Raw genomic sequence first — 22,037 nt, 5'->3', positions numbered from 1 at the left:
TTACCGAGTTGTTCAAAGCTTGTGTGCATAGCTCTGCGGGCTCAGTACCTCTCAGCGCCTGACTTTCTAAAGACTGCTACTGCACCGTTGAAAGGAGAGGTGAGTTCTTCCTATATGCTCCCTGGAAGCAGGTTAAACACTCAGTTAGCAGACAGCCCTCTGAAAAAGGGATATGGCTTTGCATTAAGCACAGCTTGTAAATGCTTCTCAGTTACTTGTTTTATTCTCTTCTTGTTTCCTTGCAAATGTTGAAACTCCTTAGAAAGGCTCAGACAGCACAGACACTTTCTGCTTGTGATTCTAATAGTTTGGCTGTCCATTCTTCTCACCAGCCGCATGCCAGCGTGTTTTCAGTGACTTAATGGCACTGCTACTTTGGGGTAGCTGAATGGGGAAGCAGACTGCAGCTGCTTCTGAAGGATATAAATACTTTTTATAGTCGGGGGGCTCTAACAGTCCAACAGGATCAGGGACACCTGGGCTCTATTCCTGGCTCTTCTGCAGACCTGCCGTATTGTTTTGCTCCTTTCAGTAGCTCTAAAGGAAGACCTTTTCCAAACAAATTTGTAATCTTAGGTGTGAGGCTTCCATTTGAAAATCTGAACCACAATAAGAAGTCTGGGGTGATGGGGCTAGCCTATGAATGCAAGCCCAGACATTCATTTGATAACAAAATCCCACGAAAGCCATTGCACTGGTGAACACTACAAATGGCTCACAGGCCAACCTTACTTGCACCATTTACCAGTTAGCAATCTGCTCCCTTCAGATATTATTTTATGGCTTTCCTTTGTTTTCACCGAGGCCTAAACAGGAATGAAATTGTGAGTCTTGTCGCTAGCCCTTTTAAATAAATAGCTCTGCCATCGCTCTAATAAGTTTGACAAGTTGGTCCCAGGCCCTGGGCAGGAAGCTAATAAACTTCAAGTTGCTTTTCTATTGTTTTCCTAAAACAATTTGACTTCCTTTCTGATAGCCCCAAATTCCTTCAATAAAAATAGAGTAGCAGGGAGCCAGAGGAAGAGTTGAACTTGAGCCAAGTTGTGCTTACAATGCCGCCTGCGTAAGATCACATTTTTATCCTGATCCATGAAGACTCTTTAAAAGAATAGCAGGCAGACAGCTGCCAGTGCATGTCAGGAACAGCTTGGGAGATACTCTTCCCCAGCATCGGTCCTCCAGGCTTGAGGGAATCTCCAGCCAGTGAGCCAGTGTCAGATCATAGCAGGAGGCTGAGCTCCTGGGAGCTGACTGGGGTTTGCTTACCCTGTCCAGACTGTCCTCCTTCCAACACGGATCTCCTCTGGGAGCCAAACACTGAGAGAGAGGTGGGCTCCAGCAAGACCAAGGGGCTGTGCTAAATCTCACCCTTCAGTCAACTTCACCTGCTCCTCCCTCTACCTGTGCAGGCTCAGCAAAAAGAGGTAAAGGTCTGTTCTTTCTTTTCTTCTCACTTTGGGAAACATATATATGTATATATGTATACACACATATATTTTTGTAATTCATCTAGCTGAAAGCGTACAGGACAAGATGAATGTCTGGTGCCTAAGTAGATGAGGACTCCTTGCTTGGAAATGACTTGCTAATCCTTTGAACAAATCCTTTATACTCTCCGTGGTTTGGTTCCTCCACCTGTAAAGCAAGGAGAGAATTTATAGGAGCTGTAATTACATTATCATTTGCAAAGCACTTCTCAACTACTCAGAGATGCTGCAGAGTTGAGAAGTGGAAGCAGTAGCTGAGAGAGTGCCATACTTTATTTCCAATAACATAAAGCTGACAACTAAGCATTTGCTTAGGGATAGATAGTCATTTCTGCTCAGTGAGATGAAATCCTCTTCCAGTTTCTCTTGCTGAAAACTTTACTGGCACTGACACACAGTGACATTTCACACCTTGCTGTTTCTTGTTTCCTCTTTTCTCTGTGTTGGTTTGGTACTCTGGGCTGGGAAGGAGAAAACACCCATCTATAATGGAATGTTGTGATTTTTTACTAAATAAGGAACTGGGACTATAAAACTGTTCCCCTCATTCAGAGGCCCATTGTCACATGCTACTTCTGTTCCCTTGGGCCCAGCCTGTCCTTGGGAATTTGCCTCCTGCTAGAGGATGCCTCCAAGCTGTCTCCAGAGGTCTAACATATATCAGAGAACTTCCCTCCCCGTCCTTCTTTTTCAATCATATTCACGCATGGGGATTTTAAATAAAATATTTCACCAGGAAGGTAGCATCCATTGGTGCTTTAGAGAAGGTACCAGAGGTGCCTGTCCAGCATGAGACAATATGATGAACCAGAATAAGTGCAGTGCTGTGGCCAGGCATCAGAGATGAAATACACACGAGAAATTTCTATCTCAACCACTGTTGGATTGTGTTTTTTTCTGAAATTTCCCAAAGCAGTAAATCTGATATCCTCCTCAAGCACAAAAGTCCTCAGTAATGGCAGGAAAGTAGAAGATGTTTTCCCTTCAGACAGTCTCCTGAAGTTCTGCAATCTCAGGAGAGCATCTATCCACATTTGAAACAGCCTTCCAGCAAAGCCAGATGCTCCAAAAACATCTGTTTTATGTGAAGAAGCTCCTTCATATGTGAGCTCTCATCTATACTACTGCACATTTGCAGACCTTTCTATGCGTTGTCTTGCCTTGCTCTTTTTGTTTGTTTAAATCCCTAACACAGAATGAATCCTCCATTAAATATCCATGGGATCAATGCCGAAAAACTCATCACACAAATTCTATTCAGGATTTACGTGGCTTCTGTGTGAAAGGGAGCCGCTCTGATAAGGCAATAAGGCAAGTACAGGAAATAGAATAAAAAAGAGACCTCTTGGATTATCAGGTTCAATCCCTTTGAATAACAGGCAAGTACAAAACAAATGGCCTTTTCTAAACTTACTAAGCTCTGTCCTAAATCTCATTAGGTTTCCACCCTCACTTGTGCTACTAGAATGCTGTTCCAGCACCTCCTTCCCTGCTCTGTTGCTTAGAAACCTTCTGATTTCCAACCTAAATTCATTCATGGCCAATTTATATCTATTTATTCTTGTGCCACATTGTCCTTTAGCTTATGTAGCTCTCCTCTCTCCCTAGCACTTACTTTCCCAACCCCCAATTTCTGAAAGTATTTACAGGCAGCAAATCTCTCCTCTCTTAACCTTTGTTCTGCCACACTAAGTAACTAAGCTCTCTTATAGTATTCACCCTGCAGGCACATCACACCGTGTTTTAATTACTTTGGGTAGCTGCACTAGCATGAAGTTCAATGCAAAATAATTAACGCAAAAAAGCTCAAACTGGCACTGCATCTATTTTCAAATCAGCTCAAATATCTCTCTGCAGTCACTTCTGTGACTGATAAGTAAACATACTCTTGGCCGAGAGACACCCTCCGTCCCTCTGATCACCCCGTTGCCTTTCTTTGCACCTGTTCCGGGCTGAATATTTTTCCTGAATGTGGGTGAGCAGCACTGCACACACTATTCTGGTGGGGTCTCACATCCTCTTGGTGACATTAAGCTCACTCACTGCAACTGGAAATACTGCTATGTCTTGAAAGCTCACTTGCCTTTTCCACCACCACATAGCATCGTTGGTTCCTCCTCCTCTGGTGACCTTCACCCAGGACTTTCCCCGTGTTGGTCCTGCCAACTAGGAACTCCCAATTGCTAAGAGAGATTACTGTTACTCTCTAAGCAACAAGTTCCTAGTATATGACTTTGCTCTTTCCCAGTTAACCTCAACTCGATCAATCCAGTCACAAAGAGCCTTCAGGTCTCCTAGTACTGGAATCCACCTCTGTCCTGACAATACGTCCCAGCTTTGTTTCATCAGCAGATTTCATTAGCATTTCTACTTTCAGTGCCAAGGTAATTAACACATGTTAAAAAGATCAGTCCTAAAAGCAATCTTTGAGCAGCCTCTGAGGTAACCTCCCTTCAACCTATTAGGGAGCTGGTGTCTCAATTCTTTCAAGTCTCTTACCTATTTGAGGGTTTCTCTGATAATCTCCTTCATCTGAATCTTCTCCACTAATTTGCTTCTTCAGGGACACTATATCATATGCCTTACTGAAGTCCAGGTAGATAAGGTCTGCTATGTTTCTTTTACCTAGAGGGTCAGGAATCTTAGCCCAAGAAAGCTATTTACCTTTGATCAAAAGATGGTACATGTTGTCCTATTTTCCCCTTACCTCCTGGCTTTTAGTTCTCATTTCCTTCAAAATCCGTTCCACAGCATCATAAACTGCTGAGACCTGCAAGCTGCACATGGCAAGTTGTCAGCTGTTCCCCTCATTCCCACTGTCTGGGGGAGCATTCTCTTCCACTTGCTCTCCTCACTCAAGTCATACAAGTTTTGCATAGCAGTCTCTTAGGGAGGGGAGAAAAAATCCTTCTTCCCAGCCTACCAGTGGGCAAACCAGCTATTTCTCTAGCTGTGGAGCTGAAGAAGCTGCCATTGACACCTCTGTTTTCCCTTGAAGAGGGTGCAGTAGGGAAAAGAAGGGACGAGACATTGAGGGGTTGGCTGAGGTATCCGTACAACATCTCTACTAACCTTTCTGTCTCTTGCCTCCCTGTCTGCCTTCAACTATTTCCTTTTTGTGTATGAAAATTCAAATAGTTACCACCACCAAAAAAAAAGAGCTCGTAACAAGAGCTCATAACAGTTACCTCACGTGCATGTATTGGACAGAAGCCTTCTCCCCTTCTTCATTCATTCAACAGAACTAGACTGTATCAGTTGGAGTCAGAGATTAACTCTGTAGGAAAATAAGCATGCCACTCCGGAACAGTACTGGGATAGGAAACGCAAAGGAGTGAGCAGGGAGAATCAGACCTGATCAGCCTGAGTGTACAGCAAAGTGTCAGCCACGCAGGGAGGGGATTATATTTGACAGCTCACCCACAGGACCTGCCTCTTTATAGCACATGAGAAACACTTGACAAGCCTTAGTTAGCCTATCCCAAATCCATCTGTGAGCTAGATCTGTATTATTAACACCTTTTTTTGGACACTTCTATGATGAAGTCCTTGATAATTCCACTGGCATAAAATCCACAGGACTTTGCATATTAATGCTTTGTGGAAATTACTCCAGAAAGACAAAAGGACACAGTGACATTCTCCTTCCCATGAAATTCTATCACAGGTATACAACTGCTAGGCAGGAGAGTGAGAAACAACTCCAGAAACATTCCCATTTTCTTTAAAGTCACAGAAGGCCTTTCAATAAAGTTAGAAGTAAAGTGGGAAATTACTATGAGTTTCTCCATGCCAGGAGTTAACTGAGCTGCTATGGGAATTTATTGTGCACTCTGTGTCGTGCACTAACCATCAGTGAGGATTCAGCCCTCTTGAAAAGGAGTTGTACTCTTAACCTCAGAGTGAGAGTGTCCACATAGGACATGCCACCAGAGGTAGCCTCTGCACAGCCCTGTCCCTCTGTAGGCTGACTTTCAATCTTGTGACTAAAAGGGACACTAAACTAGCGGGGGAACAATGATCAGATTAGAAGAGTTGCCAGCCCTGTGTCTTAGTCTCTGGACTGCTTTTGCTTCATGATCTGCTCTAGCTCCTGCATAGGGATCACTGGGCAATTTTCTGGATGGGAGACATCTGTAGCGCAGGAAGAATTGCTGGAGGGACACCCGCCAAAGCTTGTATGCAGTTCTCCAGGTAGCAGAGTCTTCTGTGCAAATCTCACTGGCACTGGTTCTTTGAGACCAGCCTTTACTAAAGCCAGAAGGCATCTCTGATTCACTCGCATCTCTGGGGCCTGATGTGCAGGAATCAGAGGCTCAACTTGACACGTACGTGAAATACAAGAACTTCGGATTTTGATGTGCCAAAAGCATTTTTTAGAAAGGCCCAAATGCTTGTGCATCAGACTGTGTGCAGGGGTGGAGGTGGGGTCGTGTGTCAAAAAACACCTCTCTTGACAGGCAGGTTATTCTGTTTGTCGGTAAGGGAACCTGTAAAACCCTCCTGGGAAGCACTGAGTGCCCTCTGGGACAAAGCTGCAGCTGTGCTGGGCCCCCAGTCCAAGCCAGCAGAGTATGTCCTATGTTATTTGAAGAGGTGGAGGACCCTGCTCCACATGAACTCTGCTCTGCCAGATTAAGCTTGAATGAGTCAGAAAAATGTCCTTCATTGATGTCCTGCATGGCAAAAGCTTCCCAGGGTCTGGCTGGTGTAACTGTGGGACAACCCTGTCTCTTTTCGTTTAAGGAAGGTTTAGACCATGGCATGTTATCTGGGGGAGGAGGTGTGAGGAACAGCAGTAGCGGCAAGTGGAAGGGACAGCGCAAAGCCGGCAGCGAGTGCATCCTGTCGGCATGGGGAGGGTGGCACAGGGAGAGGCTGAGAATGGAGAGGGAGGAATGAGATTTATGGTCTTTAAAGGAAAAACAACAGGAAACTAGGCTTGAAAATAGAAAGATTAAGCTGGAGGGGGTGGGAGAGACAAGAAAAGTAGGTGAAGAAAGAAGAGGGGGAAAGGCAGAGAGGCAGTGGGGAAGACAGAAAGTGACATAGAAAGGGGGTGGAGAAAAAGAGAGGAAGGGAGAGAGAACCATATTAAAGGAATAAAACCAAGCAACTGAGAAGAACAAGGACTCCAACTCAACTACAGAAAGGAAAAGCGCTAAAGCAAGGAAAGGAGACAGAAGACAAGATACCGGAAAACAGGTAAGTAACCATGAGGGGGAAGTAACAAAACTGCAGAAGCACTGATGGCAGATCAAGGGGAAAGCAACATGAGGGGAGAGAAGAGCTTGGTGAGGCAGGAAAAAAATGGATGGCCAAAAATAACTTAAAAAATTTACTTTTTCTTTCAATGTCTCTCCAAAACATTTCCAAGTAACAAGATGGGCTTGGGACATTTTAAAAATTAAACTTTTTGCCCCAGGCAGCTACAGAAATGCCAAGGAAACCTCCCTGCAATGAACATGGATACCGATAGATTTCAATGTACAGGAAAGCAGGATAAGAGCCTCAAGTATCCTCAGACAGTATAATGTGCAAACTGCAGTTTCTGTTAAATCCCATTTCAGCATGCTGTCAGGCTGCTCTGGGGAGGGTGGTGAAGGGAACTCTTACCTATGAGAGGCTCTCAGGGTATAAACACTTTAACAAGTGTCTGCGTGAACCGCCTATATTCCAAAGCACGCAGGATGGTTTCAAAACGTTGCAGTTTCTTTTTCTTGAGTCCTGGCTGGTGTGTGACATGGAGCCTGGGAACGTAACTCAAATGTAGAGAAGTGCCTTGCTCGTATCTCCCAGTCACCCGTACTGCGTGTGCCGCTGGGGAAATGCCTTTCTTCTCCATCCCAACACCGCCCAGGGCAGCCTCAGCAGAGAGGCACACAGACCTAGAGGGACAAACGCCCTCTCCCACTAGCAGCTGCTGCTTCTTTTTATTTGCCTTTCTTTTTTTCCCTTTTTGTACTTGGAATAATTATTCAATTACATTTCCATAATTTAATACTTCTAGCATTGCCACCACATGTCTCAAAGAATAGCTCAGCTTGAAAACACAGTACCACTACACATCTACCTGGAAAGAAGCAATGACAATGAGTGTAAAGGTTGCCTGCTAATTGCCACCTCTGATATGTGGTGACTCCTTTGATTTCCTAAAGGGTCATTTTACTCACCATTTTTCGTGACTAATGAGCTTTGTGGCGCTCTGATTTTAGTAACTCGGGTAAACTGAGGCAGTGCCTCTATCCCTTAACGTGGGATGCCGTAAGAACCATCAGAGGATCATGTAATTTCTGATTTTCTGGACAAACCTCAGCTAAAAAAGTCACAGGCTGAATGACCCTTAATTGTTGAACTCTTCCTCCAGGCTAATAAACCTGTCAAAATACCTTGGTGAAGCAGTATGTGCGAGAGTTTTTCCTACTGCTGCCTATGTGATCCTCCCTTTAAGGCTAAAGAACTTAATGCATGTAATATATGTGTGCATATGTGTGTGCAGCTAGGAGCAGGTTAAATTGTTATTCAAAAGCCTCACAGTATTCAGTATGCACCAGAAGTCAAATAATTCTGCATTTTCTGGTCTTTTCAAAATCTACTCTGAGAAGAGCGCAGAAGATTTCTAACTTTCTTACTCCCCTCCTTGGGAGCAGAACAGTAGTTTAGGAGAATTCCTGAGGCTTCAGGGTTTAAAATACTCATCAGGCTCTGGTCGCTTGGGAACTATGTTAAGTATTCCTGCTACTATAACTATTTGGGGTTGTTGTTTTTTTCCACTCAACAGTATATATTATCACAATATTTTAGTATTTCAGGCTCTCACATGAAAAACTTAAACCTTGCCAGAAAATACAGAGCTTCATACCCTAGCCTCTCTTTCTGACCTTCAGACGGATTTCACACATTCTGCACGTTTGCCCTTGTTTTCTAACTTATCTCACAGCATTGAAAATAGACAAGAAGGAATGAGTAATTCAGCACTATACCAAGTCATTAGGGAGCACATTTCAGAGACTGCTCCACACCTCGGGTGCTATTGTATGAGGCATGAGGACAGAGGCTTAAAATTAGAAATAGTTCCCAGAGGCATCAGAGAAACTTCAATCTTTGGGCTAAGAATTCATAAAGAGAGGGAAAAAAAATCAATTTTATAGCTATTGATAAGCAACAGAGAGATCTCTATGAACAATACCCTAGCATGCCTGCTCTTTCCTAAAACAAAGAAATATTCGTGCCACAGAGTAAGTAATGAGCATAGAGGTGCATGCTTCTATGTCCCTCTAGTGTATCTTTAAAGAGGGGTCAGTGGTTTTTAATGTAAGAACTAAGGGGTTTACACTTACATTTCTGTCTTTCTTCATTATCTTTATCATTACACACATGCCTTGAGAATGGTTGAGAATTTCCATATGAAACTCCTCTCCCTTAGAAGCAGAAAAGCTGACAGATGCTTTGGTCAGGGCACAGGGTCGCTCAGGAAGCGAAGCAGTCCGGAGAGGGTGACTGCTGCAGAGCTCCAGGGTCTTCAGCTGCATTTGGATGTCTGGTGAAGAGGGAGGGAATAGTGGGATGGGAGAAAAAGCATCTCCAGTTTAAAATCAGATAAAGCTATCCAAGAGGACCGGGGTTAATTCTTGCTTCTTACTCCAATTTTCTCTGTCATGATGGGGCAAACTACTTAAGCCACATTTCTTCACAAATGGCCCCTCAGTGGTGTCTCTCATCTTCTGGATGTCTGACTTTTAGATGTGGTCCAGCTGGTGGAAGTGATAAACTCTCCCACTCCAGCGTTAACCAGATAAAGCTCTGCTTTGAACATATGTTATATAGTGCTAAGTACACTAAAAAAAAAACAACAAACAAAAAAAAAACCCCAACAGATTAGCAACACCTCCAAACAGCTTCCAAAATTAATAAACATTTTTTATCTTAATCTCTCACTGCCTTAGTTCTTCAGTGGTAAAGCTGATCTAATACCATCTCCTCACCTCCGGGTGGTAATGATAATAAGTAAATTAATAATTGTGAAGCAATCAGATACTCTTGTGATGAAAGCCATAGGAAAACCCATGAGGAAACTAATAATTCTGTCTTTAGAACTGGACTTGAATAATGTACAGTAAATGAGGCACAGGCCACCCACTGAACAATGAGGAGAAAACAAAACACTGAATAGCTGCTGTTCAAGAAAGCCCCAGCCAGGCTGGCACAGAACAAGGCAGGCATCCTGTGCAAAGAACGAGGTGACAATGTGAGGATGTGGTTAAAGACTCATAGCTATGAGGCACAGGCACAAAGAGATTGAATTAAGATGACTCAGAACAGTAACTCCAGCATTTCCTAACACCCTACTGCTGGGTTTTGCAAATTTAATATTGGTTTGGGGTTGTTGGTTTGGGGTTTTTTTGGTGGTTTTTTTTTTTGTTTTGGGGGGGTGTGCACATATACGTACATACACTGAGTATATAAAATAATCCACTCACAAGTTATAGCCAGACTTTGCCCTGAATGAGAAATTAAATACTTGAGGCAAGGATACAGCAATGAGACTGTACCAAAGAGAATCCTATGGATTTTTGGAAAGAAATAAGAAATTAGATTTGACAAGGTAGCACTAAGTGGGGAGTAGATAGTTACTGAAAATTGCTGGTTTTAAAGCTGAAAGCGTTAGCAGTCTGCGTGCCGTAGAGAGTTAAGTTGCCAAAATCGCCAAAAAGCTGAGATGGGGCCCTGGGAGGAGAGCTTGACTGTAGGAGAGCAACAGGAAAGTGATAGGCAGGGAGACACAGGAGGAAGAGGCAGGAAGAAAAGATAGGAAATACCTGAATGAGAGTCCTCTCCTTTTCCCACTACCTCTCCAGTTTATTTCAACACTGTAACACTGCAACTCATGCAGTCTATGAACCAGCCTAATATGACATGGACAGGTTTTTTTCTGCTTTATTGAGCCCAATGTGATGCCTGTCATCAGCTCAATGTCTCCTTATACCAGCCTCCTCCACTGGCTAAGCAGTGCTTAACATCAGTTTCTCTCAGCAGAGATCAAGAACTACTATACTACTGCAGTCCCCAAATTTCTCAGCATGTTTCTGTTTTCCAGAGCTCCCTCTGCTCTCTTTGGAGGTCTTCTCTCCTGTATACAGTACTGCTCAGTTTAGCATCAGCTGCAAACTCAAATTCCAGCTTCTCCCTGGAAAGATAAAGAACCTGTAAAGAGCACCAAGCTCTCTAATCCTGAACTGGATGCTCATCATCTTGTTAGTTAAAGAGTAAGCTGAGTATTGTCCATTGCAATATTTACATCACAGAGAGAATTTATGGTTTTTTTCTAGCAAAAATTACATGAGTCTTCATTTAATTTATCCCAAACATAGTCTTGTTATATCTGTTGGGGTCTCTAAGGACCCATGCTTCTTTAAGGCACAGAGATAATCACAAGAGAATTAGAGGGCGCTCCCTGCATGCAAAATGTAAGCCTGGATACCACTATCACATAATTACTTGATGCAGGCTTTTCAAACACAGTGAGACAAATTCATTGCTTAGCTTGACTTGTCTGAGATCAAGGTCTTTTCTGTTCTTGGTCTCCCACATCTACATCAGGCAGAGCTTTGCCCTAATATCTGGATATATGAAAGCATAATTTGACCCTTGCCAAGGAGGGGAAAAGTTAGCATTAGATGGCCTGGATAGACAAATAATAAAAATTCACCTAACTGGGAGTCTACAGCTTCTACCATCAGATGAAAATACTCTACATAATACTGTCATCTATGTGTGTAACACATTCCTGATGTACACACTTGGAGGTGTTGAGTGATTTCCCTCTGTCTGTGTGTCTGTGTGCGTCAGGGTGGGGGTGTGTTCAGGAGGTGACAGGTCATTCAACTCCCTTATCTTCTCACCCACTCTGTTTTTTGTGAACTCTGAGATTTTCCACATTTGGAGAGGAGGGGGAAAGCATACCTCATGAAGGAATATAAAGCTGTTTGCAACTGCAAGCTGGGCCAGTGGTCTGGATACCAGCATGACCCTTCCAGAAATTGCAGTGAACTCAGGAGGAGCAGAAAGATGAGAAACAGTGGATGTCTGTCCTCTAGGACAGGAGCTGTTAACATGGAGCTCTGCCTCTCCTGTGAGATTTAAGCGCTGGGTCAAAGTCACTCACTCTCCCTGATACTCATTTAGCACAAGACTTTGAACCCAGGGAACTAGAAAGGAACCTATGCAAACATGTCAGAGGGGTTTTTTTTTATAAAGCATAAAGAAGTACAAACCTATCTAGTCCAGATCCATGTGCGGATCAGAATTACAAATTTGACTAAAGAACTGGCCTGTTTCAGGCATAAATTAATTATAAGCATATGCATGCACATATGAAGCCAGAGGGATGGTGCTTGGACAACCATGCCTAACGAGTCACTCCTTGTCTATTGTATACACATCTGAAGGAGCCAACATCAGTAAACAGTGAACAAAAAGGTATATGCTGAGGTGGGCTTTAGCATTGATCTATGTCACAAAGCTCTGAAAAGCCTCTGGAATTCAAAGCATCAACACCCATGCTGGACACTACATTTCTAACTTCATTCATGTTTTAATGTTGTAAGCCATGCGCCCCCAAAATGCTTCCTGACCAGGTCCTGGCAACCAAGGACCACTGCATACGTACACTGAAAAGGCTGCTTCTCCCTTTTGGGCACTGACAGCAGCTGCAGGCTCTGCCAGAAATGACAAGATGTTCATATCTTAGCAAAGCACAAAAAAAAAAAAAAAACAAAAAACAAAAGAGAACCTCTGGTTCTGCCAGGTGTACCTGCTGTAGAAGGGTAGCATGAGAGGGATTTCTTTCAGGTGACCAAGACAGTACTGTCCTGGGGCACAGGAGAGAAGGGCTATGGTCTGTAGAAACAGCTGCATCACTATCAGCAAGTCTAAGTGGACAGAAAAAAAGGACACAAGTTTTCAAGTCACAACCCCTGAGCTCTGTCCCCAGACTGCCACTGACACAGTGACCTTGAACAAGCAGTTTGCTCCTTCTGTACCCCAGTGATCACCAACTGCAAGATAAAGATGCAGCAGCATTTGCATCCTATCGATGCTGTGAGGCTGGACTACTGCTAACAGTATGAAAGTACAGCTGTATAGCAAAGCAGCATTTACTAACCTCCAATGCAGAGCTGAAAGTGTCCTTCCTAAGTGACTACAGGTGTGAGGGCCAAGTTTTGCAGTGCAGGGAGCACTCAGGTCTGGCTGCAGACTGGCAGTTGTCAACACTGGGGAAAAAATTCTCTGCCTGCATCCCCTGCAGAGTTAGCTAGCTGTTGTGCCACACTCTGGCCTGGACCTGGTATGAGGTGACACAGCTGGAGGAAGGAAAGCCACAAGCAATTCCTAGGCACTGACCATGCCACAGCCAGCCTGGATGCTCCACTGCATGGGGCTGTCACTTCTTATGTGCCCAGTACCTGAAGGAGATGGCTCCCTCCCCATTTGGTAGCTCAGAGGGGATGGACTTGTTGAGTGGCCTCCACACACAGTCTGGGGTGTGAGCCTCTTCAAAACATCTCAGCCTCACAGTTCATTGGGACACCTGATTAACTATCAGATTTGTATTCAATTGAGCAAATCACAAACAGCAGATTGGGCAAAAATACAACAGCTTTGACTTTGCTACTTTCTTCCCACCCCAGGAACTGTGCTTCCCTCACACAAAGCGCAGAGAGCCTCTCCACACACCCCTGGGACCTGCCAAGGGGAAGAGGTGAGCCCAGCAAGGGAGAGCAGAAACAGTGTTATAATCAGGCTCTCCACTTTATTTTAGAAACATCCTGCAGAGATGGCGACCTCCTGTCACCTTCCTTGTGGGAAAAGTTAGCGTGAAGTGTCAAGCTCAGCTATTTATATCGCTGCTGATAGTCTCGTCTGCCTTCTAAAGAGAGGAAAACTTTCTTCCTAACAACCCCTGGGGAAACAAACTCCTATAAAGATGATTGTGCAGGAACAGCCCTGCTGGCGCTCTGGTATGAATTTCCTAGCTGTTCCTCAAAGCCCTGGCAAGGCCGACCAGAAGGAGTGTGCCAGCCAGAGCAAGCAGCAGCGATGCGAAACAGTTGCCTGTCCTTCACAGCATGCAGCATCACCAAGGGGATGGGCTAAACTGCTCTGAGAGCAACACTTCCCCTCCTGCAGAAAAAGGTAGCACAAAAGAGGAATGGCAGAGTGCAGCCCGTGGCTGGCAAGCCAGCCTCATGTACTAGCAGGTGCCATCCCCACTGGGGTATTTTTATCATGGAATTTGGCAGTCACAAGGCAGCCCAGAGCTGAGTGGTCTCCACGCCTGGCCTGCAGCATGACACCCGGTTTTCCCCAGCTTTAGGAGCCTTCTAGGTGATGATTAAGCTGGGATGGCCACGTCGCTGGGTGCGTGCCAGGCTGCGCTGGTCTTTGTCACATACACGTTTCCCAGTGCCAAGATCCTATGACTGCGCACAGCTCCTTTGTTGATCCAGCAGAAAGTTGTCAGCCAAAAGCACAGCCAGACAGTGGCACAGCCCAGGACTCTGCATGAATATGCATGACTGCTGTCAAGACAGTCTTCTATCAGGTGCTGAGACCCTGCAAAGATACCCAGAGGTGTTTTTCGCTGAGTCACACCAGAGTGAGACAAGACTTGTCCAACTGAGTCCAAACTAGGAATATAAAAAGCTGCAGATGCTCACACACTGAGAGGTCAAAGCATGCAAGGACAGCAGTAGTCTGGGAATGAGGAAAGGGTACTATATGGAAAATCCCTAAGAATAGTAAAGCCCTGAGGAGAAAGGCTAGGTCAGACGCCGTCCTGCATAGCCAGGAAAAGCTGTCAGGAGGTGACACAATCCTTCTTTGCTTGTTGGCAGCAGAGAGCTAGATGCTCTCCTCTGTTGCTCTAGAAGGCCCTTGGCCTGGCATTGCAAAAAAACCCTCACTAATAACTAAAAAACATCTAAGCCAAAAACACAGCTCTAGGAGAGAAGCTCCTTCTTTTGGTTTCCAAAATCCATTGTCCTGTGGCCACCTACCCCCTTGCAGCAGCCACCTCAGCTCTCTATGGGGCTGTAGCAGGATGATGATGAGGCATCTCTGGGCAGCCCCTCCTTTAAACAGCTTGGGCAGGGGAACAGCCAGCAGGGAAGAGCAGAGGAAATGGCCCTATCATCTGTGGCCTAAACCTCATGGCTGCCAGCCTCACATCCTTCTGATTTACATCCTCTTGGAAAATTTTGTGCATGTGTGAGGCAGATGAATTAGTGTTATTCTCACATCCATCAACATTTTTTACTTCTGGACTCATCTTGCACTTACATTTGCTTCACTTTGTGTTCTGTACACATAGATTTTTACAATTTGCAAGTGTCTAGGTTTTCCCTAGGGAAACATTGATTTTTACAGTTTGCAAGTGACTAGGTTTTCCCTAGGGAAAACAAGCCATAGAAAAACCCCAAACTACCTGCACATGGTAGAAATGATAGGAAGAGGTGCTCAGTTTGTGATTGCACATGCTCATGGCAGGCAGGAAAACTCAGCCTTGGCACAGCCAGGGAGAACCATGTTCATTTTTACCCTAACAAGCAAGGTGAATCAAGAAAAAGCAGCTGTCAGCTAACAACAGCAGGAGCAATAGGAGCACTTGCAAACAACATAAACTCACCCGGAAAAAATTAGGACACCCACCATTGTTCATGCTGTCTGAGAAGGAATATTCCACATGCACAGTTGTGCTACGGCATATTGATGTCAGACGCACCTGTACACTGAACTGTAGATAGCTGGTTGCCTTGTCTGCACTCTGGGGAAAAAAAAAATAAATTGGAAACACTGATTTCAGTGCAACAGTCTGTAAATATTTCCCATCACTGATTTATCAGCCTGTATTTAATCCCCTGATGCTCACAGAATGAAGCCATATGCTAATTTCTCCAGAATGCAGTAAGTGCACTAAAGAAATTTCATGAGGTAAGACAGACCCACACATTTGCTTCTTTTTACCAGTGCAGACAAGAGGAGTCAGAAAGAGTAGCTGATTCTGTGTTACTGCTCCTCCAGTTCTGAGCTGGCAGTAGATGAAAGCTTCTGCATATGCCAAGCAGTCACCAGGATCTACATCAGCACGACTGCAGCATGCCTGCAAAAGCAAGAAAGAGCCAAAGCCCATCCTTTGCTTCCTGGTACACCCCTTCTCCTTTCTCACATGGCTGCTGACAGGCGGTGGGGCAGCAAGTGGTCACCTCCCTGTTCCCCTACCTCGGCAACCCTCGCCCTTCCACACACAGCCCTCAGCAGCACCAGGGGTTCAAGAATTCAGCTTTTGATCTTTGTCCCATCCATCCTTGCAGATGGATACCACATATAAAAAAGTGATGGCATAAATCATCGTGTGCATGGCTACATTAAATTATATAATTCACATAACCAGAGGAGGGGATATTGTTCCCTCAACAAGCGTATCTCTGTGCTCTCCAGCCTTTTCTCACAGGGTATCTACACAGTACTGCTACAATAAATTTTCAGCTTTTAATAGTGTCTACTCTCCACAGATGTTCTTTGCACACTAAAAATAATTGGCTCTTAAAGAGAAGACGAGGGACAATAAAGAAGGAGAGTTAACAATTTGGTCCCTACAGCTTTGGGATTTGTCTTGTGTAGTGTTTTTAATATTTCATTATGATGATTATTTTTTCATGTATTTATTAAAAGGGTATTTTCAAAAAGAGTGACTGTGGGAGAATATTATCTCCAGGGTAATACTGCACACTTTATAGCACCTAGCCCTTAACTCATGCACAAGGGAGAGCCTTGCAGTGCCCTGAGAAGGTAAGTATGGTGAGTATTACTGGATCAAATGAGTGCTCAAGCACTCCCACAGAGCCCCACAAAAGCTGGATTAAATCCATCGTTCTCTTTTTATATGTGAGGTTAAGTGACTTGGCCAGAAACAGTCTGTCAGTCAGAAACAAAACTGAAGCAGGCTCTCCTCCATCCTCACTTTACAACTTTACTACCAGCCCACCAAACCTTTCCTCTCATCGGACCACCCACCAAATGGCACTTCCCAGGAGCTGCTGTTCTTGGTAGGTGTTTCCCAGGAGGCATTTTTCTTTGTCTGTGTCCTTTGAACTGTGAATTTTGTCTGAGTTTAAGAAAAAAGGAGGAAGCAAGATCCACCATTTAGATTTTGCAGCAGCTCCCTCTCAGAGAGGTGTGACAGGGTGACAGCAGATTAGGTTTACAGGACTGGCACAGCTTGCCAAAGTCTTTACATTCCCCAAAACATTTGCAACTTGTAAATGAAACACTTGCAACTGGCAACAATGCAAAACCAAAGCAAACCTATGGGCAAGGGGCAGGTGGGCGTCAGGAAGGTTTTCTTTGCATTTCTTTCAGTGTGGCATCGAGCTCAGAAATGAAGCCCAGAGCAGTGAGCTCTGTTCCATGTGTCAGTGCAGGCATTACAACATATGAAAGTGCCAAGGCACAGCTCAGACCAAGCTGTACACTCCAGTCTTATCTCCCAGAGGATCAGCCCATTAAGGATTCCCCAGAGCACAATCTGTAGACAGATGAATGCTGCTTTAACTACACAGTCCACAGAGGATGCAATATGCAGACCGCAGTGAAAGGACTTTCTGAACCAAGAATAAACCTGGCTCACCCTCAAAGTTTTGGCAGCCTGTTTAACAGGTTGTAGTTGGATTATGCAAAAAAAGATCATTTTTTGTTTCAGTAGCTGAATTAAAGAAAACCAAAACAACACAGCACATTGTTTTCAGTGGATCTGAAACAAAGTTTTCAACAAGCTAGATCTCATCCATTTCAGGTCAAATGAAAACATTTACTTCAACACAAAACAAACTGTTCCACTCCATGCATTCCTGGTTGGGCATTTTCTAACCCTCTTTAGAACCACTCTGTTCTGTTTTCTCCCACAGAGGTGGTGTCCAATTCTCCTTTCAAGACTTCTCACCCCTCCTGGTGAGCAGAAATGGGGGACTGGAGTTTCCTGGGAGAGTTCCTCGAGGAGGTCCATAAACACTCCACAGTGGTAGGGAAAGTCTGGCTGACCGTGCTCTTCATCTTCCGGATGCTGGTGCTGGGTACAGCAGCTGAGTCCTCCTGGGGTGACGAGCAGTCTGACTTCATGTGCGACACTCAGCAGCCTGGCTGTGAGAATGTCTGCTACGACAAGGCTTTCCCCATCTCCCACGTCCGTTTCTGGGTCCTCCAGATCATCTTTGTCTCCACCCCATCTCTGGTGTACATGGGCCACGCGATGCACACAGTGCGCATGGAGGAGAAGAGGAAGATGAAGGAAGCAGAAATAGAGGCCCGAGAGATGAAAAACAGCGGTGACACTTACTACCAGCAGAAGTGTCCCGTGCCAGAGAAGGCTGAGCTGTCTTGCTGGGATGAATCAGGAGGCAAAATCATACTCAGGGGCAGCCTGCTGAACACTTACGTCTACAGCATTTTGATTCGCACTGCCATGGAAGTGGCCTTCATTGTGGGACAGTACGTCTTGTACGGGATCTTCCTGGAGACCCTGTATATTTGCCAGCGGTCTCCTTGCCCCCACCCTGTCAACTGCTACGTTTCCCGACCCACAGAGAAGAACGTGTTCATCGTCTTCATGCTGGCTGTGGCAGTGCTCTCCCTGTTCCTCAGTCTGGCTGAGTTGTACCACTTGGGCTGGAAGAAAGCCAAAGAGAGGTGCTCCCGGTCTTACAAACCCAGCCCCAGCACAGCCTCTGGCAGATTGGAGTCCGCCCCACAAGTAGAAAGGGCCCAGATGTATACTCCTCCACCAGATTTTAATCAGTGCTTGTCAAGCCCCAACGGGAAGTTCATCATTCCCTTCAGCAACAAGACGGCCTCCCAGCAGAACACCGCCAACTTCGCCACTGAGAGGGTCCAGGGCCAGGAGGATGCTGCTGGTGAAGGGCCCTTCATTAAGTCCAGCTACATGGAGAGTCCGGAGGTGGCCAATGAATGTGCGGCACCCGCCTTCCCCGAGAACTACTTCAATGAGAAACGCCGGTTCAGCAAGACCAGCCGTGCCAGCAGCAAGGCAAGGTCAGATGATTTGTCTGTGTGACCGGTCTCCAGGAGAGATGAGGAGAAGAAGCCGTCTCAGCACTTAGTAAAACTTCTGCAAAGTGCACTCCAGACTCTTGCCACTAACCTCTCTCTGTTTTAATACCCTCTTGCTCGTTTTCAGTGAACATCATTGCAGACAGCAGCTCTCACAACTTAAGGCAGGGGCAGCCACTGGGAGACACGCACTGAAGAGAGGCACCAGTCTCGAGAGGTGAAGCTCTCAGCCACATTTTCATCACGGGGCCCATAGGGATTGGAGACTCACTGTCCTTAGCCTGGTAGAGCACAGGCCAGCAGACTACTGAGACTGCCCAGCAGGTAACCTCTGTGACACTGTATTCCACAGACTGACTGGACCTCAGCCTTCTTGCATCTTCTTTGGTGTCTATTCAATATTTGCTAAATCAGCTTGTCAATTATACCAAGCTGAAGCTTCTCTCACCTGCAGGGAGCAGAAACACACCAGTAGGCATTCTGAAAGAAAGACTTTCTCATCTGCTTTATTTTCACTCTTTCTAACCCTCCCCTTCTCTACATGAGCCCACATATTTTATACCAGTTTACCCATACAATAAATTCTACTTGAATTTTTTGACACTGTGTATATAACTTTCCCATAAATAAGGATGTCCATGGTCCCCCACGCACAGCTGCCTCATATCTAACATTGGAATCCTTTCCTCATTCTTAAATCAGCACAGCAGACTGGCTCTGGAGATATCACTTAGATGACCAGTTGATGAAGACTAAGGAATTTTCCCAAGATACTTATGTCATCAGTTCCAAGCAAGACATCCATTAACTGAAAGACACTCTCCTGTGAGAACATATATCTTACTAGTAAAAAAAGAGGAATTATCATTCGGAAACAAAGTGGTTTTTCTTCTTTTTAAACTTATCTTTCAAGCAACCTGAATGCTGCTGAAAGGGTGCTGCCATCTGCCAACTTGAGAGAAAAACATCTTCTGTTTATCTGCAGAAGAGGTACGGCCTATGTCTTCTCCCTAACCGACCAAAACACTTCAGCATCTTTTGCAAGGAGCAAGAGTCCTCTCCAGGTCCTGCACATCTTTCAGCTCTTGGCTGCTCTCTCAAGCCTGCTGGACAGTACAAGCCAGGATATTTGTCCTTGCAGCAAGCCCCTGTTCTGCCATCAGGTCATCTTCATCTCCACTCCACTCCTAGCACATATGGTGTGAGAAACCACCCATGGACCAGCTCTCTCCACCATAGTAACGTCTCAGAGCAGCCAACACCACACAGTGAATTGGGTGGGTGAATCTGTAGGCAGCTCCCACTCTAGATATGTTTGCAGAGATGACATCCCTCTTTTTAAAAGATTTGCTAAACAGAGCTAAGGTGCTCCCTGTTTTTACTCTGCCCTTTCAGATACGGGCCACAGCTTCCCAACTTTGGACTGCATAAGCGAATGGCTGGGGACAAGCTTATGAGGAGACTGAGCCATTCCCTCTCTTAGGGCCACTGAAGGGGATTGTGAATCCTTGCTTCTGATACATAGTTAGCTTTGGTACAGTTCCCTGTACACATACATACACATTCACACACAGGAGGGGGGAAACCATTTTTTTGTTTGTAAGGTGTTTTATATATGTGTATTTTTTTAATCCTGAAAAGACCCACATGCTCTCCTTAACATGAGATTTTAGTCAATTGTGTCTAGGTTTCTTCTAATAAAGTTCTAACTCCATCTCTCCTTGTTGATGTTTCTCCTCTCACATGTCTGAGAATGAGCTGCTAGCATCGATCAGGCTGCCTGCCAGCCTCTGCTGCTCAGAGATCACAAAAATCCCCGTCGCCCAGAGTGGCAGCGACAAGGGGAGGGTTTGGCCAGGGGGATAAATAATAAACATCTAGAAATGATTGACTGACTGGCTAACAGAAAGCCCCTCCAGCTTCCCTGCCTGCCTCTGCATTACCAGGGAAGACAGGGAAGAGCTGTTCAGAGAGCAGAGCTTCCATCCTCTTGCCATTGAAACACTCCCTCCTTGCATCCCCTAGCACACCTCTGCACCCTGAGATGTGAGGCCAGCTCAGCAGGAAAAGGGTAGCAAAACCTGTCTCCCAAGCATCTGATTGCTTGTCCATGCAGTAACAGTACCCTGAAAGGCTTTTTAAGCAGTAACGTCTTGAGAGACATTGAGAATCCACAGTTAACCATTTCTGCAAAGAATTCCTGTGGGTACTCAGCTCTCTTAAAATGCAGTTGCCCAGCCCAAAGAAAACCCTTTCTTCCCCCAGCTGATGCCTCTCCTCTAAAATTCATCCCTTGCTCCCACTTTCTGACTTTCACAGGCTCCCTCCTTCTGACCTTGGATCGCCCTGTCCACCCAAAGGAAGTGCCCTTCCTTCCTTTCTCCATCCTTTCTCCACACAACCTCCCATCCCATGGGACTCTGCAGGCTGGGAAGCTGGAGACCAGTAAAGTACTGGGTCCCAGCAAGGAGCCTGAGAGGGGGCATAAAGAATGAAAGCGGAATTCAATGAGGACACTGGGACAAGGACCTTTAACTGTGTTAGAAACTGCAGGGACCCTTTAAGATTCAAGGCGCCTTGCTTTGGGGGTTTTCAGCCCAGAAAGGAGGATTCCACCTGAGCACTCACAGACACACAATGCAGCAAGGAGCCAAGATTAGTCTGGCAGGCCCAAGGTTTTTAACTGACACGTGCACAGCCCTGAGCATGCCTGTCACTCAGGGTGCCACCTTGCTGGGAAAGATACGCAATGAGTAAATCAGGGTCACTCTCACTCCCCTTGGAAAACCTGGCTATTGAGTGATATTAGTGTTTCACAGGGGCACTCAAGCACTAACCCAAGCCTTGTTTAATAAACTGTTCTTGGTTTACAACAAGGAACAGCCCAAACTTTGAAAACTCAGCGCTACAGTCTCTGCTGGAGTGCAAGGTATAGCCAAAAAATTACGATAAGGATCTCCTCTATGCCATTTCAGACCTCTCTGATCCAAGCATGTTCACAGGTGGTGTTTTGGTGATCTTTGAGACCACAGGAGTACAACTGTCCCAGCTTTCTGCCTCCCAGCCTAGAGAATACATGTATAAAAGCAGATAATCTCCCTCTGCCACTCATTGCTTAATGCCTCCCTGGTTCTGACTTCTAGGTATAACAAGTGGGGGATATTTGATGGATGGATGGATGGATGCACTGGCTGACAGACCATAAACTTGTGATTCTAGGAATCCACTGTCAGGGCTGGCCAGGCTATCACACCATGATAAGAGCACATTTACTTCAGCCAGCAAGCAGAGAGGCTGGTCTGTCATCTCAGACAAATTTTGTGTTTATTGCTTTGTACCAGATGGATGGATGGGCAATCTTATAGTTGTGACCTAAATCAACATTATATATTAAATTCAGTGCTTGGATAGGCACTCAGTCTTTAA

At 45.3% G+C, this 22,037-nt stretch overlaps 1 protein-coding gene across 2 annotated transcripts; it reads left to right on the top strand.

Annotated features, from left to right (window-relative positions):
* Window positions 1–1,145: 1,145 nt before the first annotated feature.
* Window positions 1,146–20,315, top strand: GJA5 (gap junction protein alpha 5). Of its 2 annotated transcripts, none has more exons than XM_026841255.1 (2): window positions 1,146–1,424; window positions 17,453–20,315. In XM_026841255.1, the coding sequence occupies exon 2, from the start codon at window positions 17,506–17,508 to the stop codon at window positions 18,613–18,615; it is 1,110 nt and encodes a 369-aa protein (XP_026697056.1). In that variant the 5' UTR covers window positions 1,146–1,424; window positions 17,453–17,505; the 3' UTR covers window positions 18,616–20,315. The 2 variants fall into 2 exon arrangements, with proteins under 2 accessions (XP_026697056.1, XP_026697055.1); XM_026841254.1 differs by lacking the exon at window positions 1,146–1,424 and adding an exon at window positions 6,497–6,692.
* The last annotated feature ends 1,722 nt before the right edge of the window (window positions 20,316–22,037 follow it).

This window comes from Athene cunicularia (assembly GCF_003259725.1).
Source record: "Athene cunicularia isolate RWA chromosome 1 unlocalized genomic scaffold, athCun1 chr1_part3, whole genome shotgun sequence".
Classification (NCBI taxonomy): domain Eukaryota; kingdom Metazoa; phylum Chordata; class Aves; order Strigiformes; family Strigidae; genus Athene; species Athene cunicularia.
Note: the sequence above shows the minus strand (reverse complement) of the source record. Positions and strands in the feature narration are given on the sequence as shown.